Below are 22,774 nucleotides of genomic sequence, written 5' to 3'. Positions count from 1 at the left end.
GTTATGATTCTGCTGAGGAAAATGTAATTAAGCTATGCAGAAAAATATGTCAGCTATTTGCAAGAACTTAAAATGTAAAAAAAACCCCAACAACTCAGAGCTCCAATACAAGTAGTATTAAACTAAATTCAGTAAAAGTGCAAATTGTTATTGCCGAAATTTTACATGTATTTTGTTTCAATTCACATCATGTATAAGCAACTTAGTGTTTCACCAACTACCATTATATCTTGGTGTCATTTTCACATGACATATTTAGAGAGTCACTGGATTCACAAATATTTTATCAGTTTTATTTTTCTTCAAAACAATCTTTCAGGCAATAAATTAAAAACATTTTAAATATCAGAAAAACATATATACAACATACAGCTGCCCTGATACAGAATAAAGAAACCACTTAAAATGACAGCATATTTACATTGAAATATAGAAATACACTATTGCAATGATTTTATAAGATTGCACTTCCAGTAGTAAAGACTAGCCCTCCCATACGCATCGTTATTAAACTTCAGTGAAGCGCCAGCAAACATATTCAACATGATAGCGTGCATACATCTCTCTTTAATTACTTCAATTTGCAGTGGAATATAAAATTAAGAAAGGAAAAGCATGTATGTTTGGATATTTTAGCAGGTCAAGTACAACTAAACTAAAACTTCTAAGATGCTTATGGAGAATTTTATGATTTCTCAGTCCATAGATACTACCACAAGGTTTCTCTTTGGATTGCAATGCCAAAAAACAGTGAAATATTTATAGTAATCATAGAAATTAGAATTCATAATTTCAGATTTTTTTTATTTTTTTTATCATGTATTAATCTGAATCATAGTAAAATTAACAAGTTATAGATTCCCAGAGATATGTTCCATATATTTGGACCTATGGGAGCTTTCTTAGGTTTTCAGCAGTGCCAAAAAACAGAAAAAACACAAAAAGTATATAAAATGGTGTAATTTTATCTTTGACAGAAGTGGAGAATAAAAAAACTGATGTATAAAACAGGTTTTTTTTGTTTTTTAAAGTATGTTTCACAATACTCAACAGGATTGGAAAAATGTAAAGGGCCAGAATTTCCTAAAATTAAGTAAACTAGTGCCAGCACAGTGTGTGGTATAACCTAAATGAGTGGTTTATTATATATTACTGAAAACTTTAAAGAAGTTGACAAGAGACAGTTTGCTTAATAAATAGTTGTAGTTGTTCTTCCTGGTGCTACAGTTTCTGTCCACAACCCAAAACATACTGTAAGTAGAATTCCCTTTGAAAGATGCCCAGTGGAATTTACAATATAAATTTTCTCAATCTGAATTATTAAACATGCTCTTTAAAGAGTTGTGCAATATGGTGGTAATATATTAAGGATAATTCTTAAAAAGATACATATAATACACAGAAACAATGCAAATCATTTTCAGTTGGAAAAATATATATTACCAAATGCTGGTATGTGCCATTGAAAATGGACACACGCGTGAGCACACACAGAAATAAAGAGCTCCCTAATTAGCCATGTTTAGGTCTCAAAAATAAAAGTATTAATATTACTATCTACAAACCTAAATAACATGGGCAAATTTACTAGCACTTGTTACCAGAATAAACCAGACTATCAGGTTAATGCAGATTTCCATCTATGCTATGAACAGGAAAACAACGTGTTGTGCTTTGATAAGAAAATGAGCAAACAAGGGTCCTAGGCTGTCCACACTGATTGTAATCTGGATGTGTGAGTCAACTGCCAAACAACCATATCTGCGAGTGGTTTGTCCACAAATTGATATATCCGAAATTACATTACAATGCTTTCTGGTTATGTAGCCTACAAGTAAGCAACTAAAATGTAATGTAGTATGTGCAGTCGTCTGAATACAGAAGGTGAAAGGGAGCTGTACCCACTAAATATTATATTACCGTCACATAGCAAGACATGGAGTAAGGCAGGAGCTTCATCTACCAATGAGAGAATGTGCATGTGCAGGGGAAATAAGTGCAGAAAACTACAAGAGACTGATTAGGTATTGGCTCATTGTATCAAATTATAAGATTCATCTGGAGTTGCCCAGCTAAAATCTTTAGTTGGAATTTACAGCTTACTGAAAAAAAACAACTAATCAAAATGAAAATAAAATTGAGAGAAAAGTGAAGACAGAGTTTAGTAATGTCAGAGAGATATGTTACTCAAGAGCAACATATGGGCCAACTTTAAACTACCAAAATCGTTCTACCTATGTAACAATCAACCACATTAAAAAAAACTTTCGAAGTAAATAGTTGGCTCAAATGGAAAACAAAAGTGAACCAAATATTTTCATCAGCTCACCTCTGGGGGGGGAGGGGGGGTTACAGTCAGTACAATATAAGCATGCACCAGTGGTCTCCAGCAAGGAGGAGCTTGTTCCATTTCATTATATGGACCAGGATGCCAAAACAAAAAAAATAAATGAAATTAAAAAAAAAGTGTATAGTTGCTAAACTCAAACAGATTCAACGCAATTGCTTAATTCCACAGCAGCTATTCGTTTATTTCTGAGTGTATTCCATTGTTTTTTTTTATATATAGGAAAGCCACAGAAACCAAGACATCCATTTTAACTCCATTTTCCCACCTAAATAAAAATGGAGACACTAGTAGGATAGGTTTCTGGTAGATCTGAACCTCCATGCAATAATTCACTCCTTGCTACTTCACACACAAAGATATAAAAATAAGGCAAAAAGTACAAACTGGACAACTGGTTTAGGGAGTGAAATAATAATCATCAAAAATGAATGTGTACAAGATTGACTTTAGGTTGTCAATGTTATGTAAGCAATCAACATATTTAACGGCTAAATATGTTCCAGGCAATGCAATGAATTCGGAAAATTCATAAATATTTCATTGTATGTTTAAAAAAACAAAAAAAAAACCCCACTATCTTCTAAATTCTAAAACATTTTTTTAAAAATTCATAAACAACAAATAAATTGTGAGGTCAAGATTGAAAAGCACTAGGTTACAACAATTGTGCTTTCCAGAGAAATCCTGATGCACTTTATGGAAATTCATATCACAGTCGCTGCAGCTTCCGCCTTGCATTAAGTTGTGCAGTAATACATGCTACATCTGTAGGACCATCACAATGTGCTTACAGCTGCTTTCAAGATCTTACACCACAGACCATGTTACAACTTAACGAAAATAAATAAATAATAATAAAAAGAGCCTTCTAAAGAACATTTAAGGCCCAGGTGTAGAGAGAACAAAGTCAAGATTCAGCTCACACTTCAGAGTCCTTCAAGAAATGCTAGCAAGCAATCAAATGTATTGGTTATAAATGATGAATCAAAATCACCATCAAGTTTTTACAACAATAAACTTTCATTCATTGGAATAAAAATACAGCATTTGAAGACAGACTATATCAAGGCATTAAAATGCCACAGTATGAAAAAATGATAAGATCCATGGGCCTACTCAAATAAGGGCAGTTGACTTTGAAAAACTCAAAATACCAGAGGAATGGAACAGATAGTTACAGATCAGAAAATCTGACATGTCTAAATGCTGAATTACAAGACCATCTTCTTTGTTTTTTTTCCAGGAAAAAACAAAACACTATGGTCTTCCAAATACTGAGTTTGCTGATAAGGTCTACAATACCTTAATTAAGCATGTTTAATTAAAATGATGCACTCTGACTTACAGAGTCATACAATTGTAGAATAGAAGGAGTCATATCTAGCAATCTGTTTTACAGCTGGCTTAAAGATTAAATACATTTTTAAAATCAATATACTGCAAGCTTATTTAATGAGAACAACATATCCATTGGTATATTTAAACCTAGCAAATGCCAGTTAACTGGCTAGCTCAAAGTAAAGACATTGAGAACATTAACCATCCATTTTGCATCATAGGTATGAAATAGTATAGTGGTACATAAAGAACTTCTATGCCACAGCAGATTGCTCCTGACTAGACTCCAGCAATGATGGTTAATGCCAAAGTTCAATGTAACTCTCCATTGTTGTGCTCTTGATTAGATTATAGAGAAATTTTGTTGTTCCAGAAATGTTGCATTTTCTCTTATTGCATTTTGATACTTTGGAGGACAGAACTTTCAAGCAAATACAAAATAATTTAAATTCCAGACTCAAACTGGAAAAGAAAAAAAAAAAGAAAAAGAAAAGAAAGAAAGCATAAATAAAAAAATAGGCACTTTGGGAAAATTAAAAATTTCCCAAACTTTATTTGTTTTAAAACAAAACTCTGCCCTGAAGCCACTTTGTAATGAAAGTAAAATAAATACAATTCGAACATAAAATATCAATGTTAATATATAAATATTTATAAAAAAATATACATAAAAGGGAAATCAAAATAAAACATTCAAATAAAATACTAAAGCTCAAATGGCTTTGGAGATGGAAAACTGCTAAATTATTATTGCTTGTGGGGTTCCCCCCTCACTCAATTATTTCAGGATGTACATTTCCTCAATGAGAGTTCAGCTCTTTATAAAAGGTCTTTTGGACCAAAAGTGGCCAAAGCCAGTTAACGTCAGTCAGTTAGTTTGTTATAGTCTGTTCACATTTAGCAACTGGGCGAGGTTGTGATGGGACTGTGAAGATAAGGAAGGCTGCTCGGTGCTGCTACTGATACAGGGAAGCTGAATACGAAAGGAGTTGTGGGTGAAGAGGAATTCTTACTGCGCTCTAAAAGTGTGGCAGAAGGGCTAGCAGCCTCTGTAGCACAGGTAGTGGTCAAGACCTGAGATTCAAACTGCAACAGCTGTCCCATAAAGCTAAAGTTGGGAGAGATTATGCTTCTACGTTGCTTAACAAATTCAAAGGCCTCTTCCAATTTCACCCTTTTCTTCATCATCAAATAGGCCAAACAGATGGTAGCCGAACGAGATATACCAGCTTGGCAATGTACAAGTACTCTTCCATGATTATCCTTGACCGAATCTTTAAAAAAAAAAAAAAAAAAGAGGAAAAGTTAAAAGAAGTTACTTTGTGACATTGATACACAAACCCCCTTCACTCGCACCCGTTTATGATTTCCATTTCCATGACTGGCAATTGTTTTGTTCTTTTTATTATACTTGCCTAGCCAGCTTTCAAGTATTGTACAAATACTGAACTCTTCTCAGCTGCCTACTTCAAATCCTGCATGGAAACGGAACCTTGTCCCCACACCCTTCACATTATACAGTAATATGCTGCATGCATATAGGTTACATTATAATGTATAACCCATTACAGCGTATCAGGGACACTAGGTTCACATAGCCTCCAAGTCAAGATCTCCTGATTGTCCTAGCTACTAATTATTAAGTGTATTAATAGACTATGCACCATGGAGTTTGTTACTCTAAACAGGGTTTCTACAAATACCTCTAACCAAATATGGCACCCTTTGCTCTCAAACCTCTTTGGTGCCTCTATATAATCACTGTCATCATCGGCACCACCTTTTCTCTCAAAATACATATATATATAGGACACATCACTGCCTGTCTCCAGCATTATCCCAGCTTAGAGTCCTACGACAGTGACTGCTCCTGTTCACCAGCAAATGAGGTAAAGGCCATTATCAAGTCACAATTGGTATCTGCGTCCTCTGTACACGGTCCGTCGCTTCTACAGGATAATCCCGCAGTCTACAGGTCTCTGTCTCCAAGATCCTAAACAGGTTTTCCAGTTTTGAATCCCAGTGGAAAAATCACAAAGATGTGCAATTTATCATCTGCTATCTGGTATGGGGCTAATTTGGAATAATTATTTCCACATTTAACCAATTGGTGATAATACACTATGTTTGGCGCTTCCTTTTTCTATTTTTTTCTATAGGTTTACATCTGCAATCTGATGTACAAAAGTGAAGCAGCCTACTGTATGTGATTTTATGTATCTATGAGCACGTTTGTTCACGTGTTGTTTTAATTTACACTGAGCGCCGTTGTCTTTTTCACTATTTTTTATAATATATATATATATATATATATATATATATATACACACACACACACACACATTTTCTTGCATTGTGTATATTTATACTGCATAAAAACTACTAATATTTTAATGTTCAAGCAATTCATTGTACAGCATCTATCAAGGACAGTATGGCAAGAGCAGTCAGACAGACCCGCGACATCATTCCCATGCAGGTTTGGAAGAAGGCAGTCAAGTCATGTGCTTTTTCTGCACTGGGTTCTTAGTTGGGGGAAAATAATGTGTGTAGAAGCTTTTACGAAAGATTTTATGGATATAACATAAGGATAGGTGCAGTCCTGCAAGGGTCAAAACTACAATGTGTGGTTTAATTTTCTAAAAAGAAAAATAAATTTGACCTTTTCAGTTTTCTTGAAATTAGTGCTATTTCACCATTGCTGAGGAAACACTGGTAAACTCCCATCTTAAAAATACATCATAAACTACATGTATTTATCTAAATAAAAATGGACAAAAGTCTGATTTACCAGAATTGTAGTAGGTTAAGAAAGTTGGATTAAGCCATTGGATTCTTAATACAGATCAAACTACACTGATCCTTATGTGAAGAATCCACTATGGCTTATACAGCTAGTTACTGTTTTAATAAGTGACAGATTATATGTCAAAACAGTGGTACGTATAATGTGATAACACTTACCAATATATTCTATTGCTTCAATGAACCAGGAGCTGATATCAGCTTTATGGTTGTCTTCCACTGGTATACATTTATACTGAAAATGGCCTTCAAAATGGTTTGGGCAGTCGGAAGATACGTTCAGTAATGCTGTGATACCCAAGGTGTCCAACATGTCTCTTCGGGCAGCATGATAAGCACTGCCAAGGTAAAGGAAGGGAAGGATCTCCACGGGACCACCCTGTTCCAAAGAGGAAACACAAAACAATTGTTTTTTATTAAAATGAAACATTCTAGCAATATAGGTCACTTAAACTAAACAGATTACTCTATATGTTTTCTCTAAAAGGAAAAAAAAAAAAAGGGATTCCCAACATACTCCTGTTTATTTCTTCTGACACATATATATATAGAGTGTGCTAAATGCCCACTATTACTGGCATTTAACAAGCTATTTTATATAGATGAGAGAATGAACAAGCACAATTACAAGAACATAGAGTAATCATCTGTTCTGTTACAAATGCTGTACAATTTCGGCAAGGTTGGCGAACACACATTTTGTAGACGGCTGGTTTAGAAGTAAACTACTACGTGTCTTATTACCTGATCGTGCAATGGTGTTGTACATGAGCTGCAGCCCAACTCAGCAGGCTCTGTGCTAGCAGGCAGAGAAATACTGTTTATGGATTTTGTTTTTGCACAGAATTCTGGGTACTCGGAGTGAAATCTTTCATAGCCTCCTACAGAAATACAATAAGAATGGTAAAAAAGAAAGATTAATGACTCACATACAAATTAAAATGTAAAAGGCTTATGTATTTTTAACAATTTTACACATCTGTAACATTAGAATATCATATTAAATAATTGCTAGTCTAAAATGTGCCATAATTCCCTTAAGTATTTTAAACTTATATGTATTAAGATGGCAAACTGTAAATGACATAACTATAACCTGGCCTTACCATATATTGTGACGGCACATGACCCTTCCTTAACAAAATCACACAAAGAGAACAGTTCCACTGTGGAATGTGTAACCTATGTTTACAAATAAATTGCATAAATAAGACAAACCCTTCCCTTAGTCTATACAAAGATACATACTGTACATATTTGGGCAAAACATGCCAACAGCAGACAAATTGAAATAACATATCTGGAAATATTCAGCCACTTTTAGTGTTGAGATTAGCAGCTGTATCCCAGTCCTTCCCTGCAGTTCATAACTCCCTTAGCACATAAACTGACACCTTTTGGCAACACTATTTCTTACGTCTGGAATTTCTAAGGAATTGTATATTTTATTGGCACACAGGCCAAGTAACTGCCAATCTTCTGGGGTCACCAAGACACAGGATATATGGAAATGAAAGTTATGTGGGGCCTTCGAACTAGAGCAAGTTCTGTTTTTTCTCAGGATAACACACATAACAGAAGATGCCTTTTATTCCACTGACTGAAGGCAATTCAGAAAATTATGCAGAATGGTTTCTGAAAAATAGCATCAAAGGAAGTACTGGACAAAATAACTATTACTAAGAACTTTACTAGTATTCACTAACATACTATTTCCCATTTCTTTATCCTTCTAAAATCTTCACACTTTTCAGACAAACACATATAATTGTGATGTCAATAACTTTCAGGGCACATCTCCTTTGTTCTGTGAACTGGCTGCCATTTTGCAAAACCAAAATACACAAAATATGAACTCCTAACATATTTCATTCATCATTTTCATACACCAGGGATTGCAAAACACCATATAATAGGCACACACCTTGTGGTTATTGCAGGGTTTCCCAAAGCCAGTCCTCAGGGCTCCCTAACAGTGCAGGTTTTCCATATCTCCTTGCTGGAGCACAGGTGTATTCATTACTGACTGACACATTGTAACAGATCCACAGGTGGTCCTAATTATGTCACATGTGATCCGGAAAACCTGCACTGTTGGGGAGCCCTGAGGACTGGGTTTGGGAAACCCTGGGTTATAGGTTGACAATTAAACAGGGAAACTACTCACTCTTCAACCTAGATATGTTAGTCAAGTTGATGAACCACTAAAAACATATTAAGGTACAGCATCACCTCTATATCACAATGGATATACATTAACATTTTGAACATTCATGGTAGATCTATATTTTTTTTTAAACAGGCCTGCAAGTGTCCTGGGAGTAATTATTTATATATCCAGGTATTCATGGTATGCTTATATAGGACTCTTTCTAGAGGTGTAAAAGGAGGGCAACAGTAATTAATGTAAGAGAGATTACCATAAGCGGAAAAAAAAAGTGTACGGTAGAAGACATGTTTGTAAATTTACTTTTTGAGAATAATATCTTAATTACTATTAGCTGCACTTTGTCTTAAGATAGGAGACAGTGTAACTCCAGGGAACAAAAATGCTGCTTTCATAGAGTACCTTCCCTACACCCTGTGGTAATCGGCATTCCAAACATTTACAACATGATATTATTAGTTATTTATAAGGCTCCAGAAATGTGACATACTAAAACTGCATTCAAACAGAACATTGTAATATGCATATGGACAACATAGAGATACAAAGGTTTAAAAGGGCTGGGTTTCAGGCAGAAATCATAGTTCCCCTTTTTGAGAAGTCAAAATATGTATTGCTGAAGGCCACTAAGAGCGTAGGAGTAGAAAGTGGTAATGTTGTTGCTACAACTCGATAAACACCATTTAAAGCTCTTAAACAGACTCATGCTTGAAGAGAGCGCTTTGCATTCAATAATTCCAATTTCTGCACTAAAGCAAAACTTGGAAAACACTTTTCTATTCCTAAGAATTAAATATAAGGAACATTCCCTGACAAACACATTACAAAACTGTAAAATACAGATATTATACTTAAGAGAACCATGAGAATATAATAAATATATGTTACTGGCATTCCAAATTTCTATTTAGTTACAGCACTTTTCTACAAATTATTCAGAAAAAGAAAGTCTATTCCCTATAAAAGTCATACATCAGCTATACATGAAAGATTGTGGAATTATGCAGCATGAAAACATTGTTAATTGTTGCTAAAAAATATCCTTTATATAACCATTCTGCCTACGTTCGGTACATCCAAGATGCTTAGCTCGAGCTGCAAATAAACTAGCCAGGGAGAGCGGTGTGCACATTTGTGAATGAACCATAAGGAAAATCTGAGTGGGAGGCAAGATTAACACCTCATCTACAACTGGAAACACAAGCTCAGGAAGGAAGCAAAGCAGCTGCCCTTCTTTAATTTCCCATGGGTGGCACAGAATTTTCTGAATGGACCCAGGTTGCAAACGGATAGACTTCCCACGTTCATTAATTATCATCAGTGAGCCTGCAGCAAGAAGCCTTGCTGACTATCTTATCTCCATCACTGAAATGATTCATATTTTCATGCATGGCTTTTCCACTAATATCAATGAATATAACGTTCCATAAATCGGTTTCTTTGGCAACAGGCAACGGATGTAGGAGTTAACAGACACACACACACACACACGAACAGAAATATGTGAAGATGTATGTTTGGAAAAGAAAATGTTATGTCTCAAGTGGTCAGCCAATCCCGTACTTATGTACCTCAATATATAATTTTATCAGTTTAGCGTGTAAATGAATAGTTGAACCTTGTGTTCAATAAAATTATGCACCTCAGGGGAAAATAAATGTATTGTCACATTGGTGCTTTGCAATCAGCTAAAATGCATCCTGGCTGCATACAGTTGATACAATAGAAGCAGGCATCTGAACCAACCATAATGGTGCCAAGTGTTGGATGAATTTTGTCTCTATTTTTAAAATGGCTAATATGGCAACTCTGGTGCTAATCAAGGACATGAAATATTACAATGAAGGAACGGTCTGTTACATATGTCTTGCAGCTATACTACACAGTAAGCATAATTTTGAAAAATAAACACACACACATACTAGAAGCGGAAATTATTTTGACTAAATGTTCCATAACCATAAATCTACATGTATTTGAAATGGCAATACAGTCCAAGTGGCCTTTCAGATATTAAAATACTACTAGATTTCATTCTCTGGGGATTTTATTGTTTTGTATGTAGTAGTGGTTGTTTGGGTAAAAAAAACAAATAGTAATGAAACATTCACTTGTTTGATTTCAGACTAAATGGATTTATATTTTAATATGATGTGTCTCCCCTTTTGAAGGCGTAATGTAGCAGTGTTATTGTTGAGAAATGTTTAAAAAGGTTTTTAGTTTCATAAATGTGGGTTTTCCTACAAGACACCACAGAAGCTGTAGACATCTTTGCTTAAGATTTCAGTTTTGTCAACCACATCCTCCTAGAATCTGCAGCTACTTGGTACATCCGTTCTGGGTGCTGGCAAGTGCACAAAAGGAATTCTGTCACTTCACATATGCTGGAGGAATAAAGATTCATATCGCTGAGGTCTAATAATTATTCTATCATAATCTAACAGAACTTTGTAGTGTTGTCAAAGAAAGAAACTCTCTTCAATTTGATTTTAAGAAATGAAAGCCTAAAAACTCCTCATTGGGTGTGGGATGTCACAACAAACAAGACAGCCTATATCGGAGCAATCCCAATATACCTTAAATTGAAACAAGCTTCCCGTGGTAACCCCAGGAAGGTGGCACTCCTATAAAAATGGTTCTGTTTATGAGTCATAATGGATTTATCAACATGTTCCATACTTTTTTTATGTCAATTTCATAAATATACATTATATTATTATATTACATTACCAACTCTGTATAAAGTCATTACACAAATTTGAGACTAAGGGGTGTATTTACTAAACTGCGGGTTTGAAAAATGGAGATATTACCTATAGCAACCAGATTCTAGTTACCATTTATTTAGTACATTCTACAAAATGACAGCTGGAATCTGATTGATTGCTATAGGCAACATCTCCACTTTTTCAAACCCGCAGTTTAGTAACTATCCCCCTAAATGGGAAAGAATCATACTATGAGATTTATTGAGAAAAGAAAATCAGACAGTGTCATATCTAAAAAGGAAAACTCCACTGTATGCATATCATTTAAAGAGTTAATTGTTAGTCAAGGTTTGCAATATACTATACTGCAAAACAATTCAACATACACCAGAGTCATTTAACACAGAACATTTGCAACTACTAGTTCCAAAAGGTTAGCAAACAGTGTTTGAACAACTGCCAAACATATTCTCATACCAACAACAGCTGACTGGTCAAATGACCAAACAAGAAACGCAAAATACAACAACAACCAGGACATTATGTCCGCTTAAGAGAAATAAATCTACTTCGATATTAAAACTGTGAAAAAATAAAAAGATATGGATTAGGAAGAACAACCCTGTAAAAGTGTTCTGTAAAGTCAAAGAGAATAGAGCATATGCAGCACAAACATTTTATAATCAAAATGCAGTGTTTTCAAATATGAATAAAGTTGCTTCACTGGTAACTTTAAGGGCCAGCCCTGTGTGAGGACTCAAAGAAGAAAACAGAAAACACCTTCCACATTTAAATAAAATAGGTAGTAAAGTGAATATGAAGAAATGTGCCTGTTTATTTTTCATTAAGATCCCACAAATATCTGTTGTAGGAACTTCTAATTTTCTAAGTAACTGTTTGGTTGCTTGGCATCTTCTGAAAATGCAGTCCAGAGTGGGGGATACAGTAAAATCACAGCACTGGGTACAATGATAACAAACCAGAACTGCCTTCAGCCATAACACAGTACAGTATCTGTCTCTCCCCTATGACGTAATCACCAAGGTGTCTGGTTGCTTGGGTTTTGTTTATATATTAACAGCTGCAGGAGGACAACACAAAATGGACAGTACAAGGACTGCATAGAAAGTTAGTTACAGAGAGCAACCCAAGTATGTGTGTGAATATATATATATATATATATATATATATATATATATATATATATATATATATATATATATATATATATATATATATATATGCACATTTTGGTCAACTTGAAATAGCTGGAGGGTCACATGTGCGGCCTCCAGCTTTCAAATGGACCGCAAAGAGGTAGAGCACAGTGCACTCCCTGTATTGTGCGGAGGAGGTCTGCCCGTTGTACCTCAGTCTCTGCTTATTAAGCAGAGAATGAGATCTGGAGCTGTCAGCTGTGGGGCTGCAAGTAAAGGCTTGGTGGATCCCCTGTTACCCACTGCTGTTCCAATCTAAAGCCATGATGTATGGGAAAAGATGGTCCCAATATATTTAATGAAAGCAGCTTGTTTGAAAGTGGAAATATTGTTTAAATCAGTTGGTTCAGTTAAACCCAACAACTTCTGTAGTGCATTTTCGTCTGGAACAGTTCCTCCGACCCTGACCTCTGCCTGACTTAATAGATGTCGCATAACTTTACATTACTGCGTTGAATACCTAGATAATTTAAAAGAATGAATGGAATGTGGAGAGAAAGACAAGACTGTAAAGGAAGTTGTTCAATTCTCACAAAAGTAAACAACTTCACTGCTACAAACCCCATGATTCCTTATCACTGTAACAGTCTGTTAAAGAAAGTCAAAAATAATTGCTTAGTACTCTGATGTTCTCTCATAAAAAATGTATAAGCATAAATGTGATAATGTACGCCTTGCTGTAAAAATTAAGGATATTAGAAGTCACTGAGTAATTCCACCACCATAAAAAAATCATGAGGCCACCAATATTTGTAATGATTTACAAGGAAGGGTATTTTATTTACACAAACTTTACAACATACCATGTCTTATACTGAATGTTTCCAACACTCCATAATTCTACTCACACTCACCCACCTCTGCCCTTCTACCTGCACTTTGGGCAGGGCTAGTCTGCTTCTTTTACAGTAGTAGCTCATGCACGAATCACTAGTTAACCCGCTTTTGAGCATCAGCACCAAGGCTCTGACATTCCTGTGGACTCCTCACTGACCCAGACAGAGTGCAAGCAGTTTACACACAGCCCAGAACAATAAGCATGCCAGTAGTAGTAGTGACAAGGAGTAGTGACAAGGACACATTCAGAGTTTTGGAGCCATCATAAAGTAAGGGGGGTGGAAGGTCCCCTAGGAGGGGCACTTATGGTGCCGAGTAGAATCATATATTTCTACACATACCATAGCCTTGCTTACATCATCATCATTTATTTATATAGCACCACCAATTCCGAAGCGCTGTACAGAGAACTCATTCACATTAGTCCCTGCCCCATTAGAGCTTACAGTCTAAATTCCCTAACATACACACACACACACACACACACACAGAGGGGGGAGAGGGAGAGAATAGGGTCAATTTTGATAGCGGCCAATTAACCTACCAGTATGTTTTTGGAGTGTGGGAGGAAACCGGAGCACCCGGAGGAAACCCACGCAAACACAGGGAGAACATACAAACTCCACACAGATAAGGCCATGGTCGGGAATTGAACTCATGACCCCAGTGCTGTGAGACAGAAGTGCTAACTACTAAGCCACTGTGCTTACTAAACAGATCCACTACTTGATGAGTTATAGCAGCATATTTATTAACTAGGGCATTTTTGACACGCTCATTTTCATTCCTTATCGCAATGATAAGTCAATGAACAGTCATGATAAGTGGCTGTCCTGGCCAATACCTATCTCCTCTATGGTCACTAATGAAAAGTCGCCACCTTTGAGATAGTAACCGGAGGGGAGAGCGGGCAAGATGTGATGAGGGATCCGAAAATCCCCCAACCGCACTGCTCTACTCATAGGCTTCAATGGCTAACGCTATCTTCAGATGGCGTTAGTCATCGAGCACAAGTTCCTGTGGGGAGTGATTTAGCATTTGAAAGCAGTAAGAAAGCAGCAGATCTCGGATATCTGCTGCGATCCTTTAGTTATAAATAGAGGGGATACTTAAAATTGTGGTGGTCCCCCGAAAACGTCAGGGGATGAGGGGTTTGTTAAATAGGCCCCATAAATATAAAAGAAGTCCTAAAGGTTTATAATGCTACTAGTAGCAATTCTATATAAAAAGCATCATTATTATTATTATGTTTAACAATGCATGGATTTTCTAAGTAAAGATGGAGGTGTACAGCATAATGTGAAGGCATTATGGGATTTTGCTTTATAAAAATACACTCCTCATTACTTGCTGCATTGTATTCGGTCAACCATAAGAAAATTTTAACTCAAAAAACGAGACAACCAAATAAATTCTTCTTACAAATCTGCTACTTAAATAAAAATTCAACGTCTTAATAATGTACAATTGTATGTTGCAATAATAAGAGACTGGTTGATCACAAGGGTTTCCCTGAATGTAAAAGGCAACAATTCTAGTGTCTTTTCATTGAATAATAGCAGGCTGATGGTGGAGTGGGGGGATTTGGGGAGGGGAGTCAAGTACTGTTAATGCTTATTCATAGACAACAAAAGATTGAGAAATCACAAAAATGTATGCTACATATTCAACACCTAAAAAATGTCTGTGTGTGTGTGTAGGTCAGTTATGTGCTCAATGGTTTCTGTACATGGAACAAAATCATGAATGGGAATGACTAGTTATTGTCATGAAATCATGAATGAAATGACTGATTAAAGACAGCAATAAACGCTGTTTCTTCTTTGTTGCATATATGTAACATGTGCATTGTTACCGAATATAAATATGTTTGTTTATAAAGCTGTCAAGAGCCACTTGTGATGTTGAGCTTATACATGGATATCTTCTGAAGATTAATACTATGCCACATATTATGATGCTGAACTACAATGATTTTTTAGATCTCTCTGATGTAACAATGATCTGAACTACAATAATGGAACCAGATATCTGACAAGAAATCATAGTTTACAACACCGAATACAGCCATTTATTAGTAATCGCTGCTGATTACAGCACTATATAGTCCTCTGCTAAGCAGAAAACAAGGCAACAATATAAGACATTTTCTCAGTGTGGGTCAGCAGGGTCAATGCTTTGCCTGTAATGAAGATCGAAACATTTAAAAAATAAAAACAGGTGTCTTGCTGTCATTACTGCACTTTACTACACTCTATCTGACAAGTAACAAACATGACAATTTTCCAAGTTTAAAATATGGCCAGTTTCCCCTTACAACCAAAATACCAATTACTTCAGACCAGTCATCCACAGAAAGAATTCCAATTTGCACAGTACATATTACATACGGAGAGAAAAATATGCCCCCTACCTCAATATTCGAATAACGCCATTTTAAACAGTTAGGGAAACGGTACCTTTCATTGTTAATTTTAAACAAATGGTGATAAAAAATGGGGTCTTATTTTACTATCTTGTAACTATACATTCCACCATGTTGGATGTACAATGTATACACAAAAATATTAAACCGAGAGATAATATATGTCCACTCCAGAAAATTAGAGGTAATGTATTACATTAAATATTTTAAAAAGTTAAAGTGTCAAATCCATTTCATTAAGAAAATCCCATAGTGCTCAACCTCAACAGCATTAGGATTTCTTTACAAACAAAAACTACAATGAAAGCTTGCTCATTTTGGCAATGGTTAAAATAAATATATATATATATATATTACTAATATATCACTTGTTCGCTTTTTTTTTTTTTTTTTTAACCTATCTGTGCACAATATGGATGGTGAAATTGTCCTGCACCATGACACCAGTTTAAAACCAGAACAATTATTAAAAAGAAACAAAACAAAAAAAAACAGTAAATAATCCAAAGTACAAGATTGGATTTTCAGTTTTTACTTAATTAGTATCATCATACAAAGAAATGACCAAATTATAGGTTATTTTAGAATACACATTTAGAACAATGGCTAATAGTATGACTGTAACCAACAGCAGTATAAGGGGTGATATTGGTAAATGTACTTACATCCCTTTACTCTAACCATATGCTTTAGAGGACGTTGTGTCATAACAAACACATTCGAGTAGGTGTATAACCAAAAGTCCTTTCAGTTCTTACTAATAAAGCAGTATGGGTGAGGCAGTTTATATAAGTATGCCATAATCTGGAATCTCCCCAATTCTACAGCTCTGGGAACAAGTATGATGCTTTAAAAATAATAATTTAAAATATTGGGGCACTGACCTCTTGTGACATTCAAGCAAGAAAAGGGCAATGAATCCAAAAACTCCTAAAATAACAGTAGATTTAAATTTCACTTGTAAATAGTGAATATATTTTAACAATGGATTTAAGCCCTCTTACCCATTGTTGTTTATTACTGTATTTGTCCCCAATTGTAAAGCGCTATGGAATTTGCTGGCGCTATATAAATAAATGTGGATGATGAAATGTTGATGATTCCATGCACTTATGGCCTAGTACACAACAGCAAAACACAGATTATATAAATTGTGTCAAAGATATCCCTCATAACTCCCATGTAAATTATAATCAATTTATCATATATACCCTGCTAAACAGGTAATATCTATCAAGAAGAAAATATTCTGTCATGAAAATCGCTGCCTATTGGACCAATAGCATCATAAGGGCCTGTCAAACGTTTGCTAACTTTATATATAAATTGCCTGTGCCACATTGTGACGATTTTGGAACCCATGAGACGAGTAAATGTAGCTAAAACACATCTAAAACAGCGATTGCGAATATCGTGGTAAATTATACTCTTTCTGTACATAACATGTATATTACGAGTCTGTAAATATATTGTTCTTGTTTTAATTCTTACAAAGGAATGCAAAGAGGTAATATCGTAGGCAATGCATAAGCAATTTTAGGACAAAGAAGCTTCCACTTTATCAATGAAAGCAGTTCCATTGAAAATAAAATAGCATGTTTCTTAATAACGGTGTCCTAGCCTTACACTGCTATGACGTTTAATAAACATCCACATGGCATGTAGTCAGTCATACACCTGCATTGAAATACCTTTTAGCAAACAAATGTCAGTGCTGTCGGTGTCCTTACGCAGAGCCTGCACCACCAGGGACACGGTACTGTCTTCCCGTAAGGACTCGGCTCTGGGGCTCCTCTCATCATACACAATGATCGCAGAGTATAGTCCCGAGCGCAGCCGGCTCAGCACCTCCAACTCGTCCTTACTCCCCGCCGGCAGGATCTGCTCCAGGCTCACCGAGCCCTTGGCTCTGCGTCTCACAATGGTGTTGCAGCGCACATTGACCGAGCCCAGGATGAAGCCTGCACTGTGTGCCAAGAACGGTCTACAGTCCAGGAGCAGGCAGGTGCCCCCGACACCAACACTGCTGGGGTTACTACTTTTAGGGCTGGAATGGTGCTTATGATTGTTGCCATTGCTGGTTCTGTTGTGCATCCCTTCTCTCTTTAGCAACCTCTTTAATACGCTGCAATCCATCTCCCTCAGCTCATCCATGATCAGCATAATACTGTGCAAGCAGCCAACACAAAGATTAGCGTATGGCGCGACAGCACTAGTAGTAACAGGAGACAGCTTGCAACCCTGCACTCTATACGGGTGTATCAAGCGCTCACTGACGTGCTGTCTGCACCCGAAACGGATGAGTGAGACGGATCTGGTGCACGTTGCCTCTCTCTCCTCCCTTCAGTTGTGACGGCTCTCTCTTGCTTTGTTGCTGCTGCGTGCTTTTAGGAGGGAGAGAGGGAAAGAGAGACAGAATGGAGAGGGGGAGGGGAGAGCGTAGGGAGGTCAACCTTTGCTCATCCTGGCTTTTCACACAACACCCCACCATCTCTGTGTATTAGCTGCTATACCTTATTACAGAGACTGTGGCGAGAGAGCTGCCTTTTGTACAGTGCATGCGTTTGTTTGCGTTCTGTAACTCTAATTATTTTAGATAAATAAATAAATATGTATCTTTCTATAGACATAGATTTACAGATGCATAGATCGCAATAGGTATATTTATTATGTACAGGTAGATAATGCTGTCTCTGATGATGTGCTATTGGGAAAAATACACTATTGTGTCCGTATTCTTTGTCTACAGCGCGGCCTCTTTGTTTGGTCGGGTGTATATTGAATTAATTTCCTTTCTGCCCCTCCTCATAATTTTTCAGTGCCAGCTTTGACTTGTTTTACTGAATGAAGGCACAGAGCAGATAGCCGTGTGTGAGTGTGACGTCACAATGAGAGAAGCCCAGCACCTATGGCTGTTCGAACGTTCCCATTCATAAGAGCGTGAGGCGCTCTCTGTGGGGAGGGAGGTGGAGACTTTTGTGAATGGAGGAGAAGGCTCTGCAGTAGCTTCCTGCTGTCACACGTAAACGGTGTGTCATTCACAGAAGCTGAAACAAAGACACCAGAGACACTGGAGAAAGACACGAGCTTTATTCTGACCTACAGGTTCACACAGCGGGAGTCATGTATCAAATCCCCTCGTGTAAAGAAAACATCATCAGATTAATCCAGTGCAACTTTATACAGGACATTCTTTGCATAGGCTTTCTTTTCCAAAAAGATTATCTCTTAATGACAGGAAACGGAAAAAGGGAAACGGTTTTTATTATTTGCATGATATTATTCTTATCTTTCTGTCTTCAGATGTTATATACCAGGTAAAATCGTTTTGCATATGACATTTTATGATGTAAGCACAAATAGGTTAGTCATACTCTAGAAATAGACCAAATAGTCCCAATACAAATATATCATGAAATATCCAACACTATTCTGTATTATGGACATAAAACTACATCATATATGCAAAATAAAACATAATGTTGGCATCACCATGCATGCATACGTTTGATGGTTTCATAATTTGTAGATTTTTATATTGCTTATCTGTTTGGTTGGCTTCACATTATAATAGATCAAGTTAGGCAGTTTAGCAATCAATTGGTGGTTTTCATAAAAAGTTGTCAATAATAGACTGGACACATGCTATATTTTTAGTATCATAATTGTATTAATATAGCACCAACGTATTTCAGAGCATTGTACAGAAGACTATGGGATCTATGTATCAAACTGCAATAGGCCAAAAATCTGAAGAAAGCTGTTGTTTTCTCCAGAGACTGGCTAACGCAGGTATTCTCCTAATGCATCAAAGGGTTAACGCAGGAGAAATCAGGAATTTCTCCTCCCTTAGTACATATACCGCAGTCCCCATGGAGCTTTATGGGGACTGCGATCTTTTATCAAGGAGAGAAAAGCCAAGCTTTTCTCTGCAAACACTTAAAAATTAACGTCATCTCAGGATGGAGTTAGTAAGCTTACAGGGGTGCCGGAGGGGGGCCAGAAAGACCCCTGAATGCTGTGTCTAAGTCGTATAATTGGATGGGCGAAAGTATATTGGTTAATATTGCTTTACCGTGCGATTGCGATCAGTATGCCACGTAACACGTGGCACGGCGAGATCACACAGTAAAATACGCACGCATACACTCGCACTTTCACATTTAGTTATTTATATATTTCATATTTATAATGGTTCCATTGCACAGTGATTTATGAGCAGATGGTATTTAGTTTATAGTATATATATATATTATATGTACACTTTAGTGATATTTAAAGTTCAGGTTGCAGGATCTATGTCATGTTTAGTATAATTTTAATCCCTTATTCATCAGAAGTTGTCCGGTTCATTCGCCAAAGAGATCGCACATTGCATACTCTAGTTAGCGACGTTAAGGAATAAATGTTTAAAGTGATACTGACTGTATAATGCAAATAGACTAGCTTAAACTGGTTTCTGGGTGGGAGAATCATCTGGAGAGCAGACCCCACACCCTTGGAAGGTGTTGTTTGAACTGGCCTATGACCTGCATTACACTGGGCCCTCCTGAAGCCTGGACCTATAGAAGCAAGCCACGTCATATGTATTGTTTTCTCTGTAGCAATGAGTGTATACAGGGCTGCCAAGAGGAATTCAGGGCCCGGGTACAACAAATTCATGGGGCCCCCCCTCATAGTCGAGTAAGCCCCAAATTTTTTAAGGCGGTGCAAAAAAATTTAGGGGTTTGGTCATACATTCAGGGGCGTGGCGATGCGTCGTTGGGGTGTGGCTAGCCTAACAGCGGTGCAAATTTTTTGGGGTGTGTGCACATACATTTGGGGCGTGGCAAATGCGCCGTTGGGGCGTGGCTAGCACATCAAAATCACTAGGTCCTGAATTCACCAGAGCGTCACATATGTTCCAGCACTCCTGACTTTTAAGACATCTACCACCACAGTGTAGTATACAAAGAATGCAGTGTGTACACAAACAGTCCAGTCTTGGCCTGCACCTTACATTGGGCACGACACTCACCAAAAATTCCCATTGTCCCTACTAGAATCACAACATTTCACACACTCTGCTGCTCTCTCCTACCTGTTCTTCTCACTTTCACCACCTGTAGCTGCTGGTTTCTTTAGTTGCGGCTTTGTCTGGATCCTGGAATGTTGAAGGACCTATTTGGGGGGAAAAATGGCTACATTTAGAAAATTACAGCCAGACACAGCGTTAAATCAATAGCACCCACGATTAATAATTAGGCCTTCCTCCAGCCCCAACATTAAAATAATAGTATTCACATTTAATAAATAAACCTATTTCCCTTCCTGCAAACAGCCTAGCAATACCTATTTCCCGCAACCATCACTGCCAATAATAAATTCATAGTCACATTTAATAAATAGACCTCATTCTCCCTAAACTCGCCCCCATATTCAATAGCCCCCAAACCACCCCATCTTAAATTAATAGTCCCCACTATTAAATGTGCCTCTCCCCTTTTTTTTTAACTCTGTGCTTCTCTCCCCTTTTTTATTTATTCTGTTTCTCTCCCCTTTTTATTTTAACTCTGTGCTTCTCTCCCTTTTTATTTATTTATTCTGTGTTTCTCTCCCCCTTTTTAACTATTCTGTTTCTCTCCCCTTTTTTATTTATTGCTTCTCTCCCCTTTTTTATTTATTGTTTCTCTCCTTTTTTATTTATTGTGTCTCTCCCCTTTTTTATTTATTGTTTCTCTCCCCTTTTTTATTTGTTTCTCTCCCCTTTTTTATTTATTGTTTCTCTCTACTTTTTTATTTATTCTCAGCCTCTCTCCCCCTTTGTTTTAGTCCCCCTTCTTTATAGCACTGTCCCTTTCCTCCGTTTCTTTACTTGCCTCCTGTCAGCTTCTTTCTTTTTCTCTTCTTCTCTTCTGTCTTCTCTTCTTTCTTCTAGCTGTGTCTTGTCCGGCGCTCCTCACTAACTGATGGGCGAGACTTGATGACGTCACGCCCGGCAGTCAGTGTGAATGGAGAAGAGGAGAGGAGGGCCGCGTCGCAGCGGTCACGTGAGTATTTTTTTTTTTTTCTTGTTTTGTTTTAATTTTCCAGCTCCCCCCACCAACGAACCGACCCGACCCCACCCCCCTGCCCGCCGCGGATAAAAAAAAAAAATACATAAAAAAAGCAAGATAAAAAAAATTAAAAAATTTAAAATGTAAAATTTGAACCGCGGCCCGGCCCAAGTCCCCTGTCAAGCCCGGTCCCGGGTAAAATGTACCCGCTCCCCCCCCCCCCCCCTCTCGGCGGCCCTGAGTGTATATATACAAGCTCCCTTGGACCAGCTAGTCCAGTCATCTCTGACCACAGTCTTCTGGAGTGAAGTACTGTAGCTGGTACCAGCGGAGCGCAACTAGTGCAGGCGGGCACGGCGGTATGTATGTATCTTTGGTATCGCCTGTACTGTATTATAATTATGTATCGAATTGCTAAAACTTTTGCATCTGCTAAATAAATTGTTTGTGCTTTGGAAACACAAGAAATCGCTTAGACAATGCTTATTGGAAAACGATTAAATTACTTTAATAGCTGGTGAAAAAAGGTCTCCTAGAAAGGACAAGCTGCTCTGCTGGGAAGCAGGTACTTACACACTATCATAAATAAAAATAATTGTGGGAAGCTGCACTATTCCCAAACATCATCTGTCGCTTAATCATCCCACATGGAGACATCCAGGTTCTGACAGAGCCGGCGAGTTGAACTGTGCCAACCGCGCGCATACTGCTGTCCAGACGGGCTTTCCATATACCGTACTGTGTGCGATTCTATGCACATGCACAGACCTTAGCCGGCACATGCGCACCTCTGTCTGTAACATCGTAGTGATCTTTGCAGCTTCCACTGTCTGTCTGCACAACCTCCTTTATCGTGGAGGAGGAGGTTTTGTGCAGTAAGGGGTCTATGCAT

At 37.2% G+C, this 22,774-nt stretch overlaps 1 protein-coding gene across 1 annotated transcript; it reads right to left on the bottom strand.

Moving 5' to 3' along the window:
• Positions 1–1,313: 1,313 nt before the first annotated feature.
• DUSP4 (dual specificity phosphatase 4) lies at positions 1,314–18,263 on the bottom strand. The gene is made up of 4 exons (XM_075204607.1): positions 17,539–18,263; positions 7,238–7,374; positions 6,653–6,872; positions 1,314–4,962 (listed from the first exon to the last, which is right to left on the bottom strand). Exons 1-4 carry the CDS (start codon positions 18,008–18,010, stop codon positions 4,586–4,588), a joined length of 1,206 nt encoding a protein of 401 aa, XP_075060708.1. The 5' UTR covers positions 18,011–18,263; the 3' UTR covers positions 1,314–4,585.
• Positions 18,264–22,774: the final 4,511 nt, after the last annotated feature.

The sequence above is a fragment of the Mixophyes fleayi genome, chromosome 1 (assembly GCF_038048845.1).
Source record: "Mixophyes fleayi isolate aMixFle1 chromosome 1, aMixFle1.hap1, whole genome shotgun sequence".
NCBI classification, from domain to species: domain Eukaryota; kingdom Metazoa; phylum Chordata; class Amphibia; order Anura; family Limnodynastidae; genus Mixophyes; species Mixophyes fleayi.
Note: the sequence above shows the minus strand (reverse complement) of the source record. Positions and strands in the feature narration are given on the sequence as shown.